A 22,753-nucleotide genomic window follows, 5' to 3' on the forward strand; every position below is an offset into this window, starting at 1 on the left:
ATTCATGTTATCGTGGTGTATAATACCACCAAATCGTCCCAACAAGCAAATAGGTTCGCTCGAGGAAGTCCAAAACAGTATATCTTAACAATATATATATGGCCCAATGATTCATTATAATCACGACAATTTTCCACCGCCATCAAAGAGTAGGATAGAGAAGAATTTAGCTCAGACCAACGAGCCCCCACAGCTCGAGCCAGCGCCGGCCGTGCATCCAAAGCAATGCAACCCAGTGCGAATAGTTTTATCACGAAGGTCCTCCAGATTGTCTATATTGATTAGTTCTCATAAATATCCAACATGGCACAGAGAGGCATAAGATACTCACCGATATCCCAGATATCCAAGTGAGAACGGCCACCAATCCTAGTTCCCATTTCCAGGGCACCGTTAAAGTCGCAGTCATAAAGCTTACCATCCCAACCTACGTTCACCGTGTGGCGACACATGAGTCCATCCACAGTTTGAGGGTTGAAGGCGTTGGCCAACAACTCCATGTATGGTTCATAATTCCCGGTGCGGAGAAGCGTATCGGCGAAGCGTCGGATGGGCATATTCGCTAAGGTGTAGAGAGAGGTAAACGTGATTTGATGATCTTCCCACAGACGTTCCCGATACTCGGCTTCAAGGTTGCTCTGTGATGGAGGAAGAGAGTGATCGGCAGGATTGTAAACAAGATCTAATCTCAAACCGTCCTGCGATGAGCCAGTTGGCGGGGAAGGCCTACCAAAGCCACGTTCGTTGAGAGCTTTGAGCGCGAAGATGCTACATATTTATAAAACCGAGGGCGGATCGTTTAGCTCGGGATATAGGAGGCTCAGCATTTGTGGATCGGCGAACAGACTAACCTATCATTATATACCAGTTTTCCTCGTTGTCGGTCTGTGGGTCGCTCCGTGTAGCAGGGCAAAGAAGCAACGATGTTCACCTTTTGTTCGGCGAGAAAGTTTACAAGGCCTTCCTGGCCCCGTTCCCAAAGGACGACAAGATTGCAGCGATCAATGACTGTCTTGCCCATTTTTCTTGCCTGGGAGAGTATTAGCACTGCCCCTTTCAATAATGTACTTGAAAGGTAGAAGGTCACTTACCTCTCGAACAAGGGTTTGAAAATAGGGGTTCAGCTCAGGGGCTCCCCCAGTGATATCGACCGTTGTGATACATGGGCTTCGGAGGAGTAAATCATCCGCAGTCAATTCCTTCAGCTCTGGCGCCGTATCCCGCAAATGGCTACTCACCTCATTGCAAGGACCTCAAGGCACCGTTCAATCGTCTTTTTTCCTTGCTAAGTCAGCTCGTTCGAACCTCTGGACAAAGGTCACGGACCGCTAGGCTCATGTTCTCCTTGGTCTTGGTTGGGCCCGCCTCCACATGACAGTGACGGCAGTGGAGGTTGCAGAGTTTCCCAACATTGATTTGTAGAACCGATGGGGTGTCTATGATTGTTTATGATGTGAGCAGCGAGGACTCACTTGGAGGGTCGTACGAAGGGGCTAGCGAGATCGGAGGGGAGGGGAAATGTCTGACCTCGTAATAAAGGCCATTGCTGGTGGGATTCCATCACAGTATGGAATTTGGGAATGCGGTCTGAAGCCCATCGCAGGTCCTGTTGTAAAAGACCAACTGATCAGCGCCGTTGATTGAATGCATGTACACCGTGTAGCAACTCCGAGAAAAGGGCGCGCACTTTGTCACGTCGTTTCCGATTCGCGTCTTGAATTTCTTTTTCCTCCTTAGAGAGCCAGTCCGCAAAGGTAGGAATCTTGGCTGGTTCAAATCTGAGCCGACGACGCGGTGGGAGGCCGGTGGACGCGGTTCGAAGGGATGGCCTTGAGCATGAGGTTGCTGGACAAACCTCAGCACGGATCCTAACAGGACTCAATCGAAGCCAGTTTCCCAGAGTCATGCTGTTGGAGTCTCAATTTGTGCTGAGTCGCATGCTCTATCCAGTCACCCTATCATGGCAGATGAAGCGTTCGCGCATCCCGCAAGTCACCAGAGAGGAAGTTTAGGAAATCAAGCTCAAAGCCAAAAATAAAGAAACGCGGGGGAAGATCTACACCGAGAAGCCGTGGTTCAGAGGTTACAATAAGTTAGGTATCAAGTAACTCAGGGGAAAAGATCAAGGAATCATCAGTAAGTTTGGCTGAAACGACCAAAAGTTTAGCTTGAGCTTTGGGGATCATTAGGCGTGCTGGGGCCCCCTTGCATAGCCAGGGACGCAGCCGATCTTTAACCGAACCCGGCGCCACCTCGAGGCACAAAGCAACATTCCAGCCAAGTCTCCGGGGGAGTTAAGTAAACTAACAAGCCCACACGGAGTAAGTTAATAGAATATGGAGTTGACTAATTATTACTGCTCCGCACTAACTAGCTCCGCAAGGACAACCTTTCTCGGAAGGACCTACGAGGCTACTAACCATATGCGGAAGCTATAGGAACCACGGAACGTGAACTCAATAGATGTGCGTGCCCTCTCTCCTCTCATCCAAAGGATTGTGGGATGAGAAGCAAGACAAAAACTCTGCATCAGATCAAAGAAGATCCGAGCCGCTAAGCTGGAGACTAACTACATAGAGACTAGTGTCTCAACACCACCCCCTAGGCTCCAGCAAGTACTGGGAGAAGACAAATTTCTAAATACATAAATCCAACAAATCCAGGATCCAAGCTGATTCAATAACCAAATGAGTGGAATATTTCTTAGTAAATGGTAAGTGGAAGTCCAAATTGGAGGTTGAGCTCCAAATCTGTTGCTGGTATAATATTGTTGTGGGTTATGCCACTTCCACTGGTGTTTGTGTCATTCTAATCAAGCAAGTGTGAATGTAGAATCCATGTTGTTGAGATTCAACATCTGTAAGAATTCTTTAAATTTTTGTTTTCCAAGTGGCTTTGTCAAGCTGTCTGCTGGATTCTCCATTTCTGGTATATGGTAGAGTTTCACCCTTTCCTCTTTGAGAAGCTCCTTCACAAAGAACCAACACATATCCATCCACCTGGTGGCTGGTGTGTATGTTGGCTTGTGAGCTAGTGCTATAGTGTTCACACTATCTGTATATATAGGAATTAGAGCTTTTGCTGGAAGATCAAGATCTTGTAAGAGCTTCTGAATCCAGAGTGCTTCCTTCATGGCAGAATCAAGAGTGCAAAATTCTGCTACTGTACTTGACAGCACAATGATCTTTTGGTGTTTTGAGCTTCATGTGATGGGAGTTCCCATATAAAATAATATGTATGCTTCTGTTGAGCATCCTTCCTTGCAGTCTTGGTGACTAGCATTCATGTAGACTTGTAATTCTGGAATTCCAGGCTTCAGGGTGCCTCTGAGGGTTAGGCCTAGTGTGGGAGATCCTTTCAAATAATGCAGTATTTGTTTGCTATATTCTAGATGCTCTAGTGTTAGCTTCATAGCAAATTGTTGGAGTTTGTTGACAGCCAATGTAATATCAGGGCAGCTCTTTATCAAGAGCCAATTGAGAGCTCCAAGAAGCTGTTGCAGCCAGTTCATAATGCTTTCAGCAACTACTGAACTAGACTCAGGCTCCTGTATAAGCCATACTTCTTCTGCCATAGGGGTAGTCTGGATTGTTAAGCCACTCATGTAGAATTTGGCAAGAATCTTTTGAACATATAATTCTTGAGAGAGGTAGATTATTCACTTTGTACAATCTCATTCAATTTTGCAACCTAGAAATCTTGACAGTTTATCTAGAGATTTTATAGGGAAATGATTGGACAGCTTGTTTTTGAAATCAGTGACAGTTTCTTTTGTAGGAGCAGCAATAAGAGCATCATCAATATAGATTATTAGTAGCAGGCCAGACTCTTTGTCTATGAATACACATGGATCTGTATTCTTTAGTGGCTTTAAACCAATCTCCATAAGAGCTTTTGTGAAGATCTCCTGCCAAAGATGTCCTGCTTGCTTCAGTCTGTACAGAGCTTGCTGAAGTCTGCAGACAAAGCCTTTTCTTTCTGTTCCAGTTGGAAGGCTCATGTAGATCTTATGGTGTTTAAGTATGGCATGCAAGTAGGCTGTAACTATATCAACTTGTTTGCAGTGCATATCTTCAACCACTATTTTTATAAGCATGAGCTTGATAGCTGATTTGGTGACTACAGATGCAGCAGTCTTGTCAAAATTAAGGCCAGAGTGTTGGAAATTACTGCATATGATTCATCTAGCACAGAAGAAGATAATGTAGCTGTCAGTATTCACTTTCAAGTCAAAAACCCATTTACCAGGTAGAATCTTAGCTGTAGAATCTATTGAATCTGTCTCAACTAGCTCCCAAGTATTGGCAGCTTCTAGCTTCTCAATTTGTTTTTCCATAGCACTCTTCCATTTGCTGGTGTATTTGCTAGTTATAGCTTCTTTGTAGTTGCATGGAATCTTAACTTTGTAAGCTAGCAGGTCAGCTGCAAGATAGGAAGCATAATCTCCATATAGCCTTGGTGATTTGCCTTTAGTTGTACAGCTCAATACACATCTTGCAGGCTGAGGGTTCAGCTCCATTGAAGCTGTAGGTTCTGGTTTGTGTGTAGGTGTGGATTCAGTGCTCTGTCCCAGTTCTTCCAATGCATCTCTGAACATCTTGTTGTGGATTTGGCCCTTGATCAAGTCATTATTGCTATCTCCATTATATGGAGGCTCTGGTGTTCCTTTGATAGTCTCATGGACAGGCTCTTGGAATCTCATCATGTGTTCAGATGCTGAAGGAGTCTTCTGAGGTGATGGTGTTATTGTTTGAAGCTGTGGACCATGCATTTGCTCCTGCATCCAGAAAGATATTGGAATCTCAGAATTCTCAATCAGATTAGCTTCTTGAGCATGTGCCTCTGTAGGCTCTTGTGTTGAAGCTGGTAGAAATCTAGTAGCAGCTTGCTTCACCACTCCCATAACTTCCTGCTTTGGAAAGCTCAGAATCACAAAGGGTTCTGTAAATTTATTCTTCAGCTTAGAATCTTCCTTTTTCAGGAGATCTGGGATGGCATTAACATCCTTGTTGAACTTGGCATCACATGTACATATAATTTTGCCAGTCTCTGGGATCCAGATCTTATAAATATGTCCATTCTTGCCTTCATATTCAACTAGATGACTGAGTTGAGCCCTGGGTTTCATTTTATATGCCTTATTATAGTTTGCTCTATCCTCTGGCAAAATATGTGTGTAGGCTATACATCTGTAAGCTTGTAGGTGCTGTAGATTTGGCTTCTTTTTCCAAAAGAGCTCATATGGTGATTCTCCACCTCCAGCTGGAGGGATTCTATTTGTAATGTAGCAAGTAGTTTGCAAGGCCAGATTCCAGACTTCTTGTAGAAGCTTTGCTTCTAAAATCATGACACAACTTATTTCTACTAAATAGCTGCTGATTCATTCTGTGTAAGGATTCGCCGCGAACCCCTTACACAGATGAACAGCACCTGTGAAGGCCAGAGGCCTCAGCTTGTGAGCTGCTGGGAGTTGCATGTGTTCTCACAAGGCACTAAGTCACATGCTCGCGAGCACACATAAAAGGCCATCACTGTGCGAACCCCTTGCTGGAAGCCAGTGGCAATCTTGTTTACAAGTCATATATAGTTGCCAGAATACAGATCTTTTACCTCACATACTCTTTTCCATGTATATTCCTTCTAGAGATTTATTGTCACACTGATCCACACATACAATCCTCACATTTTGCCACTCTTCTTTGGTGACACCTGACAATGGTATCAACACAAAGAAGCCAACCCCCTGAAACTTGCAAACCTGGGACACCAGCTGAAAACCTACCTGAAGAACAAACCCAAGTTCACAAAGAGACAACCAACCTTGACATCTCACCTCTCTCAACTGTCAATGAAACAAGCACCGCGAACTCAGAGAGAGAGTCTACCCTGACATTAAAAGACAAAATCCAACAGCTTTGTGAGGAGATCAAGCTACTAAAGAAAATGGTGAAATGGCAAGAGAAGTTAAATGCTCTCCAGAACACCCAAAAGCACTCACAAAGTGAATTTCTTGATATGGTCATCTCCAACCCAACACCCACAAAGTGTCTGTTGATCTTGAGACCACCACAACACACAAAGCACTACCAGACTGGAACCTACACAGAATATTGCCAGTTCACCTCAGATATTGAATCCATTCACAACACAAGCAAACTGAATGATGAGGATACTCTCACATATGCCCTCACAGGACTTGATTATATTGAGAAAGACCTTTGGGAGGCCCATCACAAAGGCAATCCATCAAAAAACAACTGGACTGGCCTTAAAGAATTTCTACACACAAGGCTAGGAGACCCAGCAAACTGCATGTGAAACTCTTGGCAAGCAATCTTTGGCCTTCACAAAAGTTTGGATGAAACTGATTATGCCTATTGCCAACAATTTCTAGAGCTCACAACAGAGATTGGTGAAGAATTTGAAGATTCCACAAAAATAAAGAAGAACCTGTTTATATGGGGCTTGGATAAGCCCATGTGAACCAAACTGGATGAACAGCTGGAGATACCAGATGACATTGATAACATAGTAGCACTGGCCACCCAGCTCCAACCAAGTATGTCAGTAGCCTATATGAAGAATGTCTCACACACAAAGTCTACCAATCCAGTTGGAAGTGCTCATGGAGGTATGAAGACCAATAACTTAAGGCTGCAAATGGATAAGAGGAGTCAACCCCAGAGACCTGCTCAGAAGATGGGGAAGGACCTTACCAAGAATCACAAAGTCTTGAAAAAGGATGGGAGGTGCTTTGAGTGTGGCCAAAAGGGCCACCTCATGAAAGACTGTCCCAAGAAGAAGAAGGGTAGCAAATAGGAAGTTGGGGGGCCACAAGTAGATAGAATTAATATAATGAAGTTGTCCAAGAACAGTCTCCTTGCTCTCCCCCCTATTGTTCTAGGCATACAAAGCCCAACTGACAGGAGTATTACCTGGTCAGCACTAATAGATTCAGGCTGTTAATCTCTAGTGATCAGTTTGTGATTGGCCGCAAAGCTAGACCTAGAGATGCACAAGATGCCTATAGAGATTGAAACTGCTATGGATTATGAGAATGTCACTCTTGTGGAAGAGATTGTGAATATATCCTTTGAAGCCTGTAACTCTCAGGGAAACTGGCAGTTATTCCATGAACAAGTAATGGTTGCAAACATAAGAGATGAGATGCTAGTGGGTTTGAGCTGGCTGCAGCAACACAATCCCAAGATGTGTTTCAAGAAACTAAGGCTAGAGTTCTAAACTGTGTGTCACAACCCACTCACAAAGGTTAAACCAGTTAACCTCTCAGAGCTTGTGGAAGAAGGGAAGCCCATCTATATGATGACTCTTTGTGAATCAGAACAGGTGGTGACAGCAGACCTAGACCTCCAGATACTAGAAGCCTACCATGAACTCACAGAAGTGTTTAGTGACAAGAGGGCTTGGGAGCTGCCACCACACTGCAAAGATGATTTGGCTATAGATCTTGAACCAGGGAAGCAGTCAGGATTTGGAAGAACATACAGACTTTCACAAGCTGAGCAAGAGGCTCTTTGCAAATATCTGAGCAGTGCTCTAACCCATGGGTTCATCTGGCCTTCCAAGTCATCTGCAGGAGCACCCATCCTGTTCACATTCAAGAAGAATGGTGGACTAAGAATGTGTGTGGACTATCATGACCTGAATTCAAAAACAGTCAAGAATAGATATCCCCTACCACTGATTGAAGATGTATTGTATAAGCTTGTGGGAGCTGCAATATTCACTCAGTTGGATGTCAAGAACACCTACCATAGACTGAGGATTTGTGAAGAAGATGAGTGGAAGACTGCATTTCAAACTTCACAGGAGCTATTTGAGTACTTGGTAGTGCCTTTTGGACTCATGAATACACCAGCAGCTTTCCAATCATATATTGTGAAGGCACTTAGCAAATATCTGGATGTGTTTGCAGTGGCCTATCTTGATGATGTGGTTGTGTACTCAGCTTGCAAGGAGGACCATGAGGAGCATATGAAATTGGTACTTAAGGCACTCAAGAATGCAGGCCTTTATTGCAAGCTGGCAAAGTGCAAGTTCAATGCCTGTGAGATTGACTACCTTGGGTATGTCATAACATCAGAGAGTGTTCTTATGGAGAAGAGCCACATGGACACTATTCTTGACTGGCCAGAGCCAACCAGTAAGAAAGAGATCCAGATCTTCTTAGAATTTGTGAACTTTTACAGGCACTTCATCCCAAGATTCTCTAAGATAGCCTGCAGCCTGACTGCTCTCCTAAAGGGAGGAGAAGCAAAGCTAAGCAGACATGTGCAAAGAGAGATGAGAAGAGAAGCCAACACTTTCATGACTGAGGAAGATTGTGAAGCCTTCATAAGTCTGAAAAGAGCATTTGCAGAAGCTGTTATGCTTCACCATTTTGATATGAAATGGAAGACCAGATTGGAAACAGATGCATCTGACTTTACAGTGTGTGATATTCTATCACAGCTGGCAAAGAATGGCATCTGGGTTCCAGTTAGGTTTTATTTGCAGAAGATGCAACCTGCAGAGATGAACTACAGCATTCATGATCAGGAACTGCTCACAATTGTGGAGTCATTTAGATATTGGCACTGCTGGTTGGAAGGCTTGTGAACACCAGTTCAAGTCCTTACAGATCATGATAGCTTGCACTACTTCCAGACTGCTCAAGACCTCTCATGAAGACAGGTCCACTGGGCATAAAGGCTGACAGCCTTTTGGTTTACAGTTGACCATATGAAAGGAACTAAGAATCCAGCAGATGGACTCTTGTGAAGACCTGACTATGCCAAGAAGGCTGGTCTAAATGATAAGGAGGGTTGTGAGACTGCAAACCAACTAAGAATAATGCTTGTGAAGAAGCAAGAGATCACAGAAAAGTTGGAACCAATAGTTCAAGTTTCTCTGAATCAGAGAGGGGAGAGAGAAGATGAGAATGTGCAACTCACCTCTGCAAAGCTTCAGATTGAGACCAAGAAACTACTCACAAAGATTGTCTTGGGAGGCACATGCAAAGTGAAGAAGATCACAACACAGGTCCAGAAGGCCAAAGACCTGGTCTGTAAGAAGAATTCTTATAAAAAGGGCAGCTCCAACCTGTTGACATCACTGCCAAATCTACTGCAAAGTGATAACTATGCAGCTGAGGTCTGTAAAGGCATTAAGGCAGGCACAAAGAAATTCACAATGTGGAAAGAGGAGAACGGTATTCTCTATAGAAATAGTCACATGTACATCCCTCAGAATGAGACTCTGTGAATAGAGCTGATTAGGCATCATCATGATCTACCCCTTGCGGGGTATTTTGCTACAGCAAGAATGTATGAGCTTATAGCTTGCAAATACTTTTGGCCAAGAATGAGAGAACTGGTGAAGGAGTGTTGTGAAGCCTGTAGAGTCTGCCAGGGCTCAAGAAGAGTTTACAGAAAGCCTCAAGAAGAACTATCATCCTTACCAATCCCAAATTACCCTTGGGAATCCATTAGCATGGATGTTATTACAGATCTCCCTGCGAGCCTGAATTTTGAGAAGATGCAGTTTGACTGTATTCTGGTTGTAGTGGACCAGTTCACAAAGATGGCTCACTTTATCTCTACAACAAAGAAGCTGACATCAGAGAAATTGGCCCATCTCTTTATTCATGAGATAGTGAGATTGCACAGATTATCTGCAAGCATAGTAACAGATCAAGAATCTCTGTTTGTGAGTGAATTTTGGGGTGATTTGACTCACATCTTGAAGATCACAAGAGCAATAAGCATGGCATTCCACCTGCAAACTGATAATCAGACTGAGAGACTGAATAGTGTGCTGGAGCAGTATCTGCAAAGCTATGTCAATTATGATCAAGATGACTGGGTGATGTGGTTGCCAATGGCTGAGTTCACATACAATAACTTGCAACAGGCTTCCACACAGAAATCATCTTTCCAGCTGACATATAGATTAAATCCACAAACAGAATTCTTGGACCCTGATGAGTATAGCTATGTGTGCAAGAATTCAAGAGATCAGGCAGAGGCAATGAGATTGCTCCATGAAGAGGCCAAGAAATTACTTATGAAGGCACAAGCCTACCAGAAGAAGTACTACAATCAGAAGCACATCACAAAGATCTTCCAGGTGGGAGACAAGGTGTGGCTTGACCTTCACAATATCAAGACTGTACAGCCTAACAAAAAACTGGATTTGTTGAGGCATGGGCCTTGTAGAATTGTGAAGAAGATAGGCTCACAAGCCTACAGACTGGAACTGCCTCCAGGTCTGTGAACTCATGATGTCTTTTATGTATTCCTGCTCCACAAACACAAGACCTGCAAAGAAATCAATAGCTCATCTCATCACAAAGTTCACAAGGTGAATGAGGATGAAAAGGAGTACCAGGTCCACAAGATAATCAACTCAAAGAGAGAGGGTTGCAAGCTGTGGTACAGAGTATATTAGGAAGAATATGATGATGAGAAGAACAAGACATGAGTTCCCATGAGCAATGTCTGTCCACTGAGAAAGCTACTCCAACAATTTCATAGTAGAAACCTGGACAAGCCTGGTTCACAAAAGAGATGAATGGAGGTAGTGGAACTAGAAAATGGGTTAGGGAGAGAAAAGATATAGTCAAACTGAACTGAATTCAATTGATTTCAAAACAAAAGAAGAAAAAACTAAACTAAGACTATATAATTAGAGCCTCCAGCTCCTCCTGCAAAGACCTGTAACAACTACCCATAACCTCACTGCTGGAAAGAGCAAGCAAGGTGCCCACAGTATAGACAGTTGTTATATTTTTGACCCAAGCCTGCAGAGATGCACTCTGTGAAGACTATATTGTTATAGTCTTGCTGAGCTCTCTTGCAAGCAGAGCACTTCTGTCCAGATGGTGGCTGGACCCCAGCTCAAGTCACAAGAATTCTCTCACAGAGCTGAGCACACACAGCCAACTGGTTTGGATTATCCAAACCAGCAATAAGCACAGGCCTTTGGATAGGCTCACAACACCATGCTCTTTTGCGGGCAGACAAAGCTTGTGCCCCTGTGTGGGGGGGGAGGCCTGGAAGGACCACCAGATTGGCCTGTGATGCACCAGTGAAAGTAGCAGCTGGTGACATTTGGGTGAAGGTGGTCTGGGACCACCATTGTTGGTCCTGTGGGGGGGGTGCTGGGCAGTCTCAAGCACCCCGCGGGACCACAGCACCCACAAACCCTGCTGGTGCAGAGGAAACAACAACAACACCCTAGAACTGTTAGTTGCAAACACTTCCCAAACTTCTCACAACTACTCACCAAAGGCCCAATCTCATCCATAAAAGGGGGGGTGGGGGTCCTCCCAAGGGAGGAAAGCAGAGACAAGTCACAAGAGAGGGGGGGAGGGGACTGCACACCAGCAGCAACTGCTAGCAAGCATCAGTCTCTCCACAAACCAAACCCCATGCAAAGACAAAACCTAATAGCCACATGAAGCAAAGGCACAACCAGAGGTGAACTCACCAGCTTGTGGCCTTTCAGCTAATCACACAGAACATCAAAGTGAAGCCATTTTTCTTCCAGAACATCAGAGACCTCCCACAAGCCTGCCTCCCACACAAAGCAGTGCTTGAAGGGTTCACTTATCTTGATAATGGTGATATAGACTAGAGAAGAAAGAGAAGAAAAGAAGAGAAAAAGAAAGCAAGAGAAAGCTCTCTCTTAAGCTAGTGTTCATTATCTAATAGTGACACAGAGTTAGCAAGAACAATAGAGACTCTCTACACATTGTTATGTTATTGGGTTCTGTTGTGTTATTAGAGTTGTGTTGATATTACATCTCTAGTGAAGCTGTACTCTTTTCCTTATGAGGAAATTTTTATTTTTCCCAAGAGGTTTTTTGTTTTTCTACTCATGAAGGTTTTTAACAAGACAGCCACCTTGAGAGACCAAGGCTTACAAGGGGGGGGAATCTGTAAGGATTCACTGTGAACCCCTTACACAGATAAACAGCATCTGTGAAGGCCAGAGGCCTCAGCTTGTGAGCTGCTGGGAGTTGCATGTGTCCTCACAAGGCACTAAGTCACATGCTTGCAAGCACACATAAAAGGCTGTCACTGTACAAACCTCTTGCTGGAAGCCAGTGGCAATCTTGTTTACAAGTCATACATAGTTGCCAGAATACAGACCTTTTACCTCACATACTCTTTTCCATGTATATTCCTCCTAGAGATTCATTGTCATGCTGATCCACATGTACAATTCTCACATTCTGCTACACCATTTTGCTCAGGTGTGTATGGAGCAGTCACTTCACATTCAATTCTACAGGCCGGGGTGAATTTCTTCTTAAATAGTGAAAATTCAGTGCCTCCATCCATTCATACAGTATCCATGTAGAAACCTAGTAGATTCCTGAGCCTCTTGACATGCTCCTGAAGGCTACATGAAGCTTCAGCTTTATTCTTGAGTAGTATAACCCATTTAAAATGTGTGCAGTCATCCACAATTATTAGAGCATATTTGAAGGCTTGAAAACTCATTGGCTTTATGGTTTGAAGATTAATATGGATCTTCTGCCCAGAAACCATAGACTGGATCTGTGGTGTTCAGGATATCTGCTGTTTTGACCTTTCTAGTGCACATGCTTTGCAATGGAAAGTATCTTGATCTTCTATTTTGATTTCCTGGTCTTTTGCTGCTTTTCATGCAGTAGGGAATGTACAGTGTCCCAGCCATCTATAGAGAAGCTCCAGCATGAGCTTCATAGTAGTGTATGTCTGTTGAATGGCTTTCTCTTGCTGATGAAGTGGCTCTGTCTCAAGAATTGTAACACCATCACTTTTCTTAGCATATTCCACTAGTTTGTGGTCTCTTTGTGTTTGCAGTGTGTGGTCTACTTCCATAAAGTAGAGATTCAACTTTTCAGTCAACTGGTTTGTGGAAAGCAAATTTGTGCCTAACTTCAGATTATACCATGCATGTATATGAATCTTGTTAACAATGCCATCCTGAATGATGCATCTAACATGTACTATGCCACTACTCTTTATGGAAATGATTTCTCCATTCAAAGCCCTGTACCAATGGTCTGTAGTAGAATCAAAGCTAGTAAAGTAGACTTTATTGTAACAAATCAAGTGGCTGCAGCATGTGTCAACAAGCCAGGTTTCCAGATCAACAGCTCTTTTGGATACAGATGCCACCAAGCCAGATCCAAATGCTATGCCAGCAAAGCTATTTTCAAATCCCATTATGAGATGATTTTCTCCTGTATTATTCTTAGCATCTTCACTGGAATTTGGTTGCTGAGATTTGAATTGGCTCTGATTTTTCTGTTCAGAATTTGTGTGCCATCTTTCTTTGGGCCTTGGTCTCATCCATAAATGTGGCTTTGGCTTCCATTCTTGATATCTCTTGTTGGTAAAAAGGTGAGGGCATTATTGTATGGCATGACCTGGAGTCTCACAATATCTGCAGTTGTCACCTATTTTGCTAGATATTTTTTTGCATAAGAATTTGACATGGTCATCCCACAAGACTCCCTTCTGTGGAGCATATTTTCATACAATTTGCTTGTTGGGGGTGGTCTCTTTGAATTTGATTTGTCCAGTTATATATATTCTGCTCAGAGCTTCCACATATTTCTTTGCCTCCTGCACAAGATTCCTCATATCCTCATATGTTATGTCACTTGGGTTTGTATTTTGAACTATTAATAGCACACTATCTGTGTAGTTCTCATTAATTGCTTGTACACCCTCAATTATCTTGTTAATTACTAGAGAAGAATGTAATGAATGAGGAGCTCACAATATCCCCTGGTATTGTTCAAGCAGTATGTCAAGATATTATGTAACTGATCCATAGTTGTGTTGACATGTGTAGAAATAATTCTCTGCCACATGAATGCATGTATTTTTATCAGGCTTTAGAAAGAGCTGCTTTGTGTAGAATATCATGAGAGCAGAGTCATTAATGTCACCTCCATAGTACTTGCTGATTCAATCTTGAGCATTGTCTTCCATGCTTAAGCTGAGCCATGTAGTGAAGGATGTCATGGCACTTTGCCATTTAATTTGTATATCTTCAGAAGCCTCTGTAGGCTCTGGCACTACTGCATTGTATAGAATCTCCCAGCCATAGTGGTTTAGCTGCAACCTGACAATGTTTAATCAAGTATTCACATTTTTCTCATCTTGTAGCATGGGGATTGATCAAATTGTTGTTCCAGTAATGTCTGTAATCATTTTGTCTGCTATATTGAAATTTCTTTTGATTCAGAAAGTTGTTTCTCTGAATTAGCAGCCTGCAATGCTGCTCTGTAGAAAGCCAACCTGCTGTGTGATGCCTGCTGGCTGTAAATGTGCACTCATGTTGGTGCTAGCATTCTTCATATGTCCTGCTGGACTCATATTTCTGGAGATTGAATTAGGAGTTGGAGCTGAGAAGCTCTCCAGGTCAATGTCCATCATTCCATCAAGGGTTTTTCCTCTTTTGGCAACTCCAAAGGCTTCAAAGATTCCTAAAGAAGGGCTCAGAGCCTCTTGGAAGAACTTATGAGGCTACTAACCATATGCAGAAGCTATAGGAACCACAGAATGTGAACTCAATAGATGTGCATGCCCTCTCTCCTCTCATCCAAAGAATTGTGGGATGAGAAGTGAGATGAAAACTCTGCATCAGATCAAAGAAGATCCGAGCCGCTAAGCTGGAGACTAACTACATAGAGACTAGTGTCTCGACAACCTTCCTACCGCCCACACTCTCAGTTCCCATGTTGCAGCCCTAAATGATTCCATAACCGCTAGCTGAGGACTCCATGCGAAGTATATACATATGTACATAGTTATAGATCGGACGGTGGGGCGGCCACTTCGATTCCTTGAACTCCGGCTTCACTCGCCCGACTTTGAAGTAATCGGAGAAACGCCCCGTGGTCGAGACGCACCCGAGCCAGGTCTTCCGACGTCAACAGCACCTGGAAGTCCGTGGAAGCGACGTCTGGTTGGACTACAACCGCTGGCGTCTGCACTTTGGCCTGTCGTATCCAGTCCGCCAGCGCCGGTGGGAGTTCATCCGTGTGAAGTTGCATAATGGTCGCATGGAGGATACGCGCTTTGGTGGCCTTCCATTCCGCGCTTTCGGCCAATCGTAGTGAGACTCCATGCGTCAGTTCGCACGCAGCACAGGCCGGTTTCGTAGCAGGATCTGGGCAGGTGCTTTTGCGATAAACATAATTGATCTTGCCCAGCAGGCTCGATTTGGCGTTGTAGATAATGTAGAGGGTGGTTGAGGGAGTGTCCGGAGTACCAGCTGACATCCCGATCAGTAGATGAGTAGGTTGAACACGTTTTTGATTGTAGAGATAGGCCAAATAGCAGGGTATTATTATCCAATGTGCAGGTCCAGGAATTTGTTTGATGAGAGTTTGCAGTTTAACAAGTATTTATACTAGTACAGAATATTACTCTGCATTTCTGTTTGACTCAATGGGCTTATCTCTTGCAGCAAACCTTCAGCACTGCCATGGGAATTATTTACACTGTGGCGACATTGGGGGCTTCACGGCGGGATGATCCATGTTTGGTATTGCATGCTCCTTAACAGAGTAACCTAAATTGGTCTTAAAGTTACAGAGTAACCTCCGAGCGAAACCAACTCTCATGAATAATGTGTGAACTGCAGTGAACCAAACCATCCCAACTTCTCGAGAAGCCACTTCCAGAGTGAGTTCACTACCTCTGCTTATAGAACAGATATCCCCCTCCAGCTTACACGGACACCCCATACAGAGCGGGAGAGAAGCTCTCCATGGGAAAGGCGAAGCCTCCGGAATTTGGCTCTGGTAGAAAAGCCACACTTCTATCAACAATCAATCAGAGCCTGTCCTTCCATGCATCGCCGGAGCTATTTCTGTCCACCGCACCCGGGGCGGCAGATGAAACTCGAGATCAATCGAATGCATTGCCTTCCATTGTTCGCGCAAAGATCCTGAATCGCGACGTCGCCGTCATCTCCTCGTACCGGCACTGTCGGGACATTCTCCAGGCTACGCATGGCGCATCATTATCCCCCACGGAGCCTGGATCTGTGGCCCGTGACGGTGGCGATCCCATCACCCCTAGTACATTTACCGTGGGTCCTGCGTATCGCGAACTGATGTCTGATTTTTTCCCGCTGCCAAACCTGCTCCTGCTGGACCTCCCAGGACATTCACAGGCCAAGTTGCATTGGGAAGAGCACTTCGCCCGGGTATTCGCTCAAATCCCAAATCTTATACGGGACACCGTTGTCCACCATTTAACTACCTGGTCACATGGCTCCACGGTCGACCTGTACGAACAAATGAAAGATCTCTCCTGGAAAGTTCTGTGCGCCGTATTCCTCGGCTTGTCGCCTGGCGATGACCAATACCGCACTATCATCTCTCTCCAGGAGGACTTAATGCGTGGACAGTTCTCGCTTTTTCCGGTCTCCATCAATACCCCACTCTGGCGATCCCCGCGGTGCAAGGGCATTGAAGCGAGGAAAAAGCTTCAGGTTGTCCTCGGGGAGATGATAACGACGCGGACAACGGATAGTAATCCTACCTGCCCCTTCGCCCAACCAAGCGATAGCGATGGAGGCCTCAACAGTGAAGAGCTAGCAGGGAACACCCTTTTATTCACTAGCTCTATCGCGATCAAAGCCTTGGCTTCGCTCCTGACAGCTTCTCTGCTCAACCTCTTTCTCTTTCCCAGCCAACCTCCATTGGCTTCCTTGGTTCGTCGAAAACACGCTCATGGGAAAACGCATGAGGACGGTGACCTACTTCGGAGTATTCTCTTAGAGACGGAGCGGTTGAGTCCGCCGGTGATCGGGGTGATGCGACGCGTTGAACATGACGTGGTTCTCACCGAGTGTGCAACGGATCCGGCTCTGCAACACCAGGTGGTCGTCCCCGCAGGATGGGACGCATGGCTGTACTTTGTTGGCGCATCCCGAGATGCCTCAATCTATCAAAATGCGAGCCAATTCATCCCAGACCGATTCCTATCGCAGCTAGAGCCCTCACCTCCCTTGGCATTTGGCGCAGGAGCCAAGGCCTGTCTGGGTCGCGAGGTGACGAGGACGGTGGTGAAGACGGTAGCATCAGCGATGCTAGAGACTGGGATAGACTTGGTAGGGTCGATTGATCGGAAGGGGGTTCGAGGGTGGCTAGGATGGGACGACAACGTGCCCGTCGATATTATTGCAAAGGAACTGAAGCAACTGCCCTGTCAGCGACCACGAGAGCCCATTCGGGTACGGGTTGTTCGTGGGGAGTAAGAATGTCTTGATTGGTATATTCCCTCAAAACACAGAGCCAAATATGTAAATAGATACCATAGCACCGAGACAGTGTCTCACGTAGAAAATTTACGACAGGCGATTGAAAGACGCCATCATGCAAATTTCTCAATTATCTGATCAGATATTTAAATACCCATTTTCTGATCCCAATGAGCAACCAAGCTGTGTTGGAGGCCATGATAACCCCAGTGCCCAACTGGCACTGCCATCGTAGACGGCGGAAGGCCTCGAGGGCGGATACACCAGTCCAGGCGCCAAACAGCTTCACAATCCAGTACAGAAGATAAACCCGAACCATCGCATAGGTAGCGAGATATAGAGCGTGTGTCACGCAAATGCTGCCTCTCCATCCAGGACGGAACTTTGCCAGGAACCAGTGTAGAGTTCCAATGGGTGTGCTATACCGACAATTTTTTTTTTTTTTTTCGCGTTAGCTTCATTTCCCTCCAGAGGGATCAAATAGGACCTAGAGCATAGGAGCGTAGTTGCTTTTATTCTTGTTTTTATATCTTTACAAGGGAAGATTTGGGGGTGGGGGGAAGAAGCTGCGGCGAAAGCGACACTGAGGGGCACTCACGAGCCATTCATCAACATCATTATCAGAAGAATGAGCACTCCCTTGGCCTCTCCGCGCTGTGCACGCCATTGAAACATACCAAGGCCAGCAACGACGCCCAAGTGATGCCAGCCCAACACCCGCCAATTGACGTTCCGCGCCAGCACAGATCGCGCACGGCCATCGCTTGCCGTTCGTCGTGCCCCCAAGACAAGCACTGCAAAATCCTGGATCAGGTAGCCGCACTCAAACGCCAGAATCGCGTTCGCAAGTGGCGGTTTCGCCTCGAGGATATTGATATGGTTTTTCTTCGCAGACAAAGGCTGCCGTTCAGATTCCAGAGCGGTGGCGTGCGGGTCCCAATCCCGCCGCTGTTGATGCAGCTCGTAGAGTGTTGCGGAAAGGACTAACACACAGTGAGCCACGGAGAGAAGTTCCCGCGATTTCATAAACTGAGCGGTGGTGCTGTTGCGAGGAGTGATCGCCCGTAACAAGAGAGGGTATGTAACGGCAGACGAGGCCAAGGCTACGTTGGTATGCATGTACATTTCCCAGATATGAAGAGCGCATTATCATCCCTTGGAATGGGAGGGAATATTTTTTGGAATGGAGGAGAGACGCAGCCAGCCTGGCATTAGGACTATCTTTATATTTCTCTTTACATCTTGTGGAAGGGTGGACATCACGTAAGCTGAAGCTATGCAGGGAGAGAAATACGGCAAACCAAAACTGAAAATCACCAAAAAAAAAAAAAAAAAAAAAAAAAAAAGAGAGAAAGAGAGAGAGATAATGAATAATATAGTCGCGATCAAGATGACAACCTGTACGGGGTACGGAGTACGGAGTATTTAATTGAATTATCTTTCTTGCTGTGTTTGCTAGTAATAAAATCTTTCTGTCCAGCCTGATGGGGCTTCTTCAATTCTATGGTAACCAGTCCTGTCGCCCTTCCCCCTTTTTCCTGACTCCACACTACATTCTCGTTGCTTTCTTCCAGCATGTTGGTATGGTGGTTGCTAGGTTGCCGCTCCTCTTATCCTTTACAACATAATCTTCCCAGGACCGATATGCCGTTTAAGATTGAAATAAACAAAAACCAGGGCAGCATATTCAAACCAGTTTTGATGCCACCCACTCATCAACACATAGACCAACGGGGTTATTGCTCGAATTCAGCCACGAACAGCTGAACTTTGGATCAAGCCCACCACTCCCTGATTAATCGATCCGGGCTCCCTCTAATGACTCCAGCCAATTATCCCACCAACAAAAAAACGGCTGATAAAACCGTTTGCCTTCCCGATGGTGCAAAGCATGCTTTCTAGGCCCAGCACCCCAACCCTGAGGAAGGATCTTGTCGTACTGCCAGTCGAGGTCAACACCGGAGTGCACCTCGATCAGCAGGTAGACAAACACGGGTACAAACAGGGTGCGCGTCAAGACATGGCTGCCGATGATATTCAAAGAAAAATTGGCCAGCAGGATCAAGGAAACACGTTCTGCGACAGACAAGCGGTTGGTGACCTGCGGGTGAATCTCCAAATGGCCGTGGTGAGGGCCGTGAATGCGATGCAGCGCCCGGATCCGGTGAAAGGCAATGTGAATAACGAAGAACAGCGCGTCATATATGAACAATGATACGGCCAGCTCCAGCAGAACACGGCGGCTTGTCGGCGGCTCGTGAGGCAGTGCTCGCACCAACTGTAGCGGCGACTTCCAGGAGAAGCGATGCAGTGTCGGTGCGAGAAAGGTGGTCTTAATATGCCCCGGGGTTGTCGGTGAGGCCGGGGGGTAACCGCCACTCACCCTGATGGCGTTGATGTCAACACCAGCGTACTTTTTGATCAGGGTCAAGTCGAGCAGCAACAAGGGCGAAACATAGATGAGAAGCTCCCGGAGTCGACGAGACGGCCGCTTCATCTTTGGGAGCTTCGGTCGAGCTTTATTGCCGGAGTTCGCCCCATCTCTCACATCGATACGACGCGAGGGGTTCCTCGCGAATCGCGCGGTGTAAATGGGCTCGATGGTGATGTAGCAGAGCACCGTCTCAACGGTCTCAAAGAAGCTTCGGTTAAAAAATGGCCATGTATAGAGGTAGCGATAGAGGGCTGAAACCACCGGCTGCCATGCTGATGGCCATAGGATGCCTGTGCAGACAATGGCTAGCAGGATAACTCGCGGGAACCACACGGACAGTGGAATTGTCATGGTGGTGGAATTGGGCTTTTTTGGATGGTATTCCTACAAGGAAGAGTGATCATTGTGAAACTGCCAGCAGAGGGAACTGGAACCAAAATAACAGTGGATACTGGACAAGCTCTCTTGTGGCCTTTTGAGGATGCGTGATTCCAAATCGTGTCCCAAGCCTCGAGCGGCGATGATTCGGATTGTTTGAGGTTGCATTCCTAGTCTGAACCTTCAGGGATCCCTGCGGCACACGGAAAGATCACATGACTACCCGTTGAACAAAGCCTATCAACATTCCTTCTCTGGATTTTACTATTATGATTGAAACGGATGTGTCAGGGCGTCCTGAAGAGGTCTTCTGATACCCAAGCCGTACAGACAGAATGTCTTATTGAATCCTCTGAAGTTTATGGAATCTATCGGCCTTCTACCCGGCTCCAACAAGCATAACCACGTTCTATATTGTTCAAATATACAATTCAGCCTGGGGCATTCTCTTGATATAGCCAAGAGCCGAGATCTCAGGTTTTCTTTGATTTTGCCTTTGCCTTTAAAGATTTCCTCCTGGCAGGCCTTTTAGTCATGATCCCTTCGCCCTCCGATTCCTCGGCCATTGCCTTTGTTCTGGGACCACTCTTGTTGCTCCCTGGTTCATCATTTTTCATTTTGCGCTTTACAACCCGCTTTTCAGGCCGAAGCCAGTGCTCCATGCCAACAGGCCAATAAACCCTCCCTTCAGGGCCACCAATGTCAATCCCGTCCTCTAATTCACGGGGTCTGACATGTGGAATAATTTCATTCATTTTTTCAAAGCCAGGAAGCTTGTAGGTCTTCATCAAGTCGAAGACAGCTTGTTCTTTATCCTTGGCTTCAATCATCAAGTCCATAGTTGGGTCACAGGGTGGTAGCATCTGTACCCTTGAATTGTGTTTTCGCCGCTGCATTTTCGTAATAGCGGACGGTGTCGGCTCTGAATAGTGCATCTTTTGTGTGATTCCCTTTTTAGTCCATGTAGCTCTAATTCGGTCATATAACTTTATAATATCCAAAGTGCCTTCACGGATTTTATCGGCATCGAAGTTGATATTGTGATGGTGATAATCAAGAACCAAAGGAATATCGAGCTCTTCGCAGACAGGCAGCAGGTCATGAACTGTCCAGTTGACATCGTCATTCTCCAAAACCAACCTTTTTTTAATATCCTGTGATAAGGTTTTGTAAACAGCCTTGAACCTCTTCAGGGTTGCCTGTTTATCTCCAAAACTCCCACCCATGTGGATAATCATAACGGCATCGAGGTCTTGTTGCGGCGGTAACTTCAGGAGGCCCAACATTTCGGCATGATATTCAAGGTCTCGGATTGAGCTTTCAATGACCTCGCGGCGTGGTGAGCCGAGTTGAGTGAACTTTATAGAACAAAATCTCAGCAAGGGTAGATTTTTAAAGCGAACAAAAATCATACTTGACCAGGGTGAACTGTCAGTCTATGACCTAATTCTGTGGCAACTTTACCAGCGTCTGCTAGTGCTTCAGACGCAAACGGTGCGAGCCTGTATCCATGTTCGGGATGGCTGGCAAATGGAAACATTTCACTGCTCAGCCTCATAAACCGTATGCCAAACCGCTCATTCCAGCGCAGCATCTTTATTATGTCCCTTGCATTCGCAAGGCCAAGGGCCTGAACATATAATTCGCCCCTAACAACGTCTGGGGTTTGATCCCGATCTGGACGGTTTTTCGTCGGATGCGCAGGTTGAGACGGGTCCTTTAAAGGGTGCCGATACTCAAGAATGGACGCAATCCGACATGTACGGGAGCAAAAGACAGGAGGGTTACAGTTCCGGAGATACGTGCAGAGACAGGCCTTAAAGTCATCAGCAAGGGTTCTTTCACATCTCAGTTACTACGCAGTGACACCCACATATCCTAGGCGTCCTCTCCAGGGGAGAGGCAAATAATCACTGTTCACAGGTGGTGGCCGCGCCGCAGCTCCTTTCACCTCCTCCTCCTCAGCTGGCTCCTCTGAATCTATTTCTGGATCCAGCATATCCAAATGTTCTGTTTTTGAGTTGGCGAATCCATTGGCCTGGATTGCGGCGATGGTTTCCCCATAATCACTGACCGCAGAAGATAGTGACGACTCCGACTCGGTGCCGGAGATTTTGTAATTGTGGGTTGCAACATTACGCCTGGTTGCTCTCGCCATGATTTGTCGATCTACCCGCGATTGCCGGTCAGCAAGAGCTACTCTTCCTCTAGGATGGAGGACTCGAATCAAAACCCGCAACATGAACCCTATTAATTTGTCGATAAGCCATTGATGCCAAATACCCAGGCATAGGGATAGTCTGAGAAGCTCACACCTCGAGGCTCGTGCAGTTCCCTAGGTAGAGACAAGTTCGGTCGAATTGGTCTTGCTATATTTCGGTGAGTGACGTAACCAACCAGCTTTCTTGGAAGCTTCAGCAAAGTGGAATCCAAAGGTCAGCTATATGCCCACTGCAGCCCCTATTCGATACATGTTGCCCGTTCAAATATATATATATATATATATTACTTGCCCGGCAGATTGGAGTGAATCAAAATCTTATGGCATGGGTCAGAAGGACCCCAACGAGAAACTTTCAATTTAGTTACTTGGGTTGATTAATGATGGTTAAAGTACCAATCGAACTCTTGCTAGATATCGTAGAGGCGGACACACCTAGT

The 22,753-nt window shown here is 45.6% G+C and overlaps 6 protein-coding genes across 6 annotated transcripts; 1 reads left to right on the forward strand and 5 right to left on the reverse strand.

The window, feature by feature from the left end:
- Nucleotides 1–171: 171 nt before the first annotated feature.
- Nucleotides 172–1,906, reverse strand: CIMG_09648 (radical SAM/Cys-rich domain-containing protein; the record flags this gene model as incomplete). Its single annotated transcript, XM_001240026.2, has 8 exons — nt 172–272; nt 332–768; nt 852–1,030; nt 1,092–1,167; nt 1,239–1,273; nt 1,327–1,436; nt 1,528–1,606; nt 1,688–1,906. 8 exons carry the CDS (start codon nt 1,904–1,906, stop codon nt 172–174), a joined length of 1,236 nt encoding a protein of 411 aa, XP_001240027.2.
- Nucleotides 1,907–14,568: 12,662 nt separating this feature from the next.
- CIMG_09642 (uncharacterized protein) lies at nt 14,569–15,455 on the reverse strand. The gene has a single exon (XM_001240020.2). It carries the CDS (start codon nt 15,287–15,289, stop codon nt 14,816–14,818), a length of 474 nt encoding a protein of 157 aa, XP_001240021.1. The 5' UTR covers nt 15,290–15,455; the 3' UTR covers nt 14,569–14,815.
- Nucleotides 15,456–15,780: 325 nt separating this feature from the next.
- On the forward strand, nt 15,781–17,402 carry CIMG_09641 (uncharacterized protein; the record flags this gene model as incomplete). Its single annotated transcript, XM_001240019.2, has 1 exon — nt 15,781–17,402. The coding sequence occupies one exon, from the start codon at nt 15,781–15,783 to the stop codon at nt 17,275–17,277; it is 1,497 nt and encodes a 498-aa protein (XP_001240020.2). The 3' UTR covers nt 17,278–17,402.
- A 472-nt stretch (nt 17,403–17,874) lies between these two features.
- On the reverse strand, nt 17,875–18,399 carry CIMG_09640 (uncharacterized protein; the record flags this gene model as incomplete). The annotated part of the gene is made up of 1 exon (XM_001240018.1): nt 17,875–18,399. The coding sequence occupies one exon, from the start codon at nt 18,397–18,399 to the stop codon at nt 17,875–17,877; it is 525 nt and encodes a 174-aa protein (XP_001240019.1).
- Nucleotides 18,400–18,689: 290 nt separating this feature from the next.
- CIMG_09639 (uncharacterized protein) lies at nt 18,690–20,212 on the reverse strand. The gene has a single exon (XM_001240017.2). The coding sequence runs from the start codon at nt 20,063–20,065 to the stop codon at nt 19,076–19,078; it is 990 nt and encodes a 329-aa protein (XP_001240018.1). The 5' UTR covers nt 20,066–20,212; the 3' UTR covers nt 18,690–19,075.
- Nucleotides 20,213–20,408: 196 nt separating this feature from the next.
- On the reverse strand, nt 20,409–22,406 carry CIMG_12396 (UV damage endonuclease UvdE). Its single transcript, XM_012358757.1, has 3 exons — nt 21,966–22,406; nt 21,507–21,908; nt 20,409–21,450 (listed from the first exon to the last, which is right to left on the reverse strand). The coding sequence occupies exons 1-3, from the start codon at nt 22,248–22,250 to the stop codon at nt 20,566–20,568; spliced, it is 1,572 nt and encodes a 523-aa protein (XP_012214180.1). The 5' UTR covers nt 22,251–22,406; the 3' UTR covers nt 20,409–20,565.
- Between the last annotated feature and the right edge of the window lie 347 nt (nt 22,407–22,753).

Source organism: Coccidioides immitis (genome assembly GCF_000149335.2).
Source record: "Coccidioides immitis RS genomic scaffold supercont3.2, whole genome shotgun sequence".
In the NCBI taxonomy this organism is placed as follows: Eukaryota; Fungi; Ascomycota; class Eurotiomycetes; order Onygenales; family Onygenaceae; genus Coccidioides; species Coccidioides immitis.

Coding starts and splice junctions, on each gene's coding strand:
- CIMG_09642 (XM_001240020.2), bottom strand. CDS start 15,289: ATGTCAGCTGGTACTCCGGACACTCCCTCAACCACCCTCTACATTATC.
- CIMG_09639 (XM_001240017.2), bottom strand. CDS start 20,065: ATGACAATTCCACTGTCCGTGTGGTTCCCGCGAGTTATCCTGCTAGCC.
- CIMG_12396 (XM_012358757.1), bottom strand. CDS start 22,250: ATGGCGAGAGCAACCAGGCGTAATGTTGCAACCCACAATTACAAAATC. Junction 21,909..21,965: donor GGAGAGGACGCCTAGGATAT/GTGGGTGTCACT, acceptor GATGACTTTAAG/GCCTGTCTCTGCACGTATCT. Junction 21,451..21,506: donor TGACAGTTCACCCTGGTCAA/GTATGATTTTTG, acceptor TGTTCTATAAAG/TTCACTCAACTCGGCTCACC.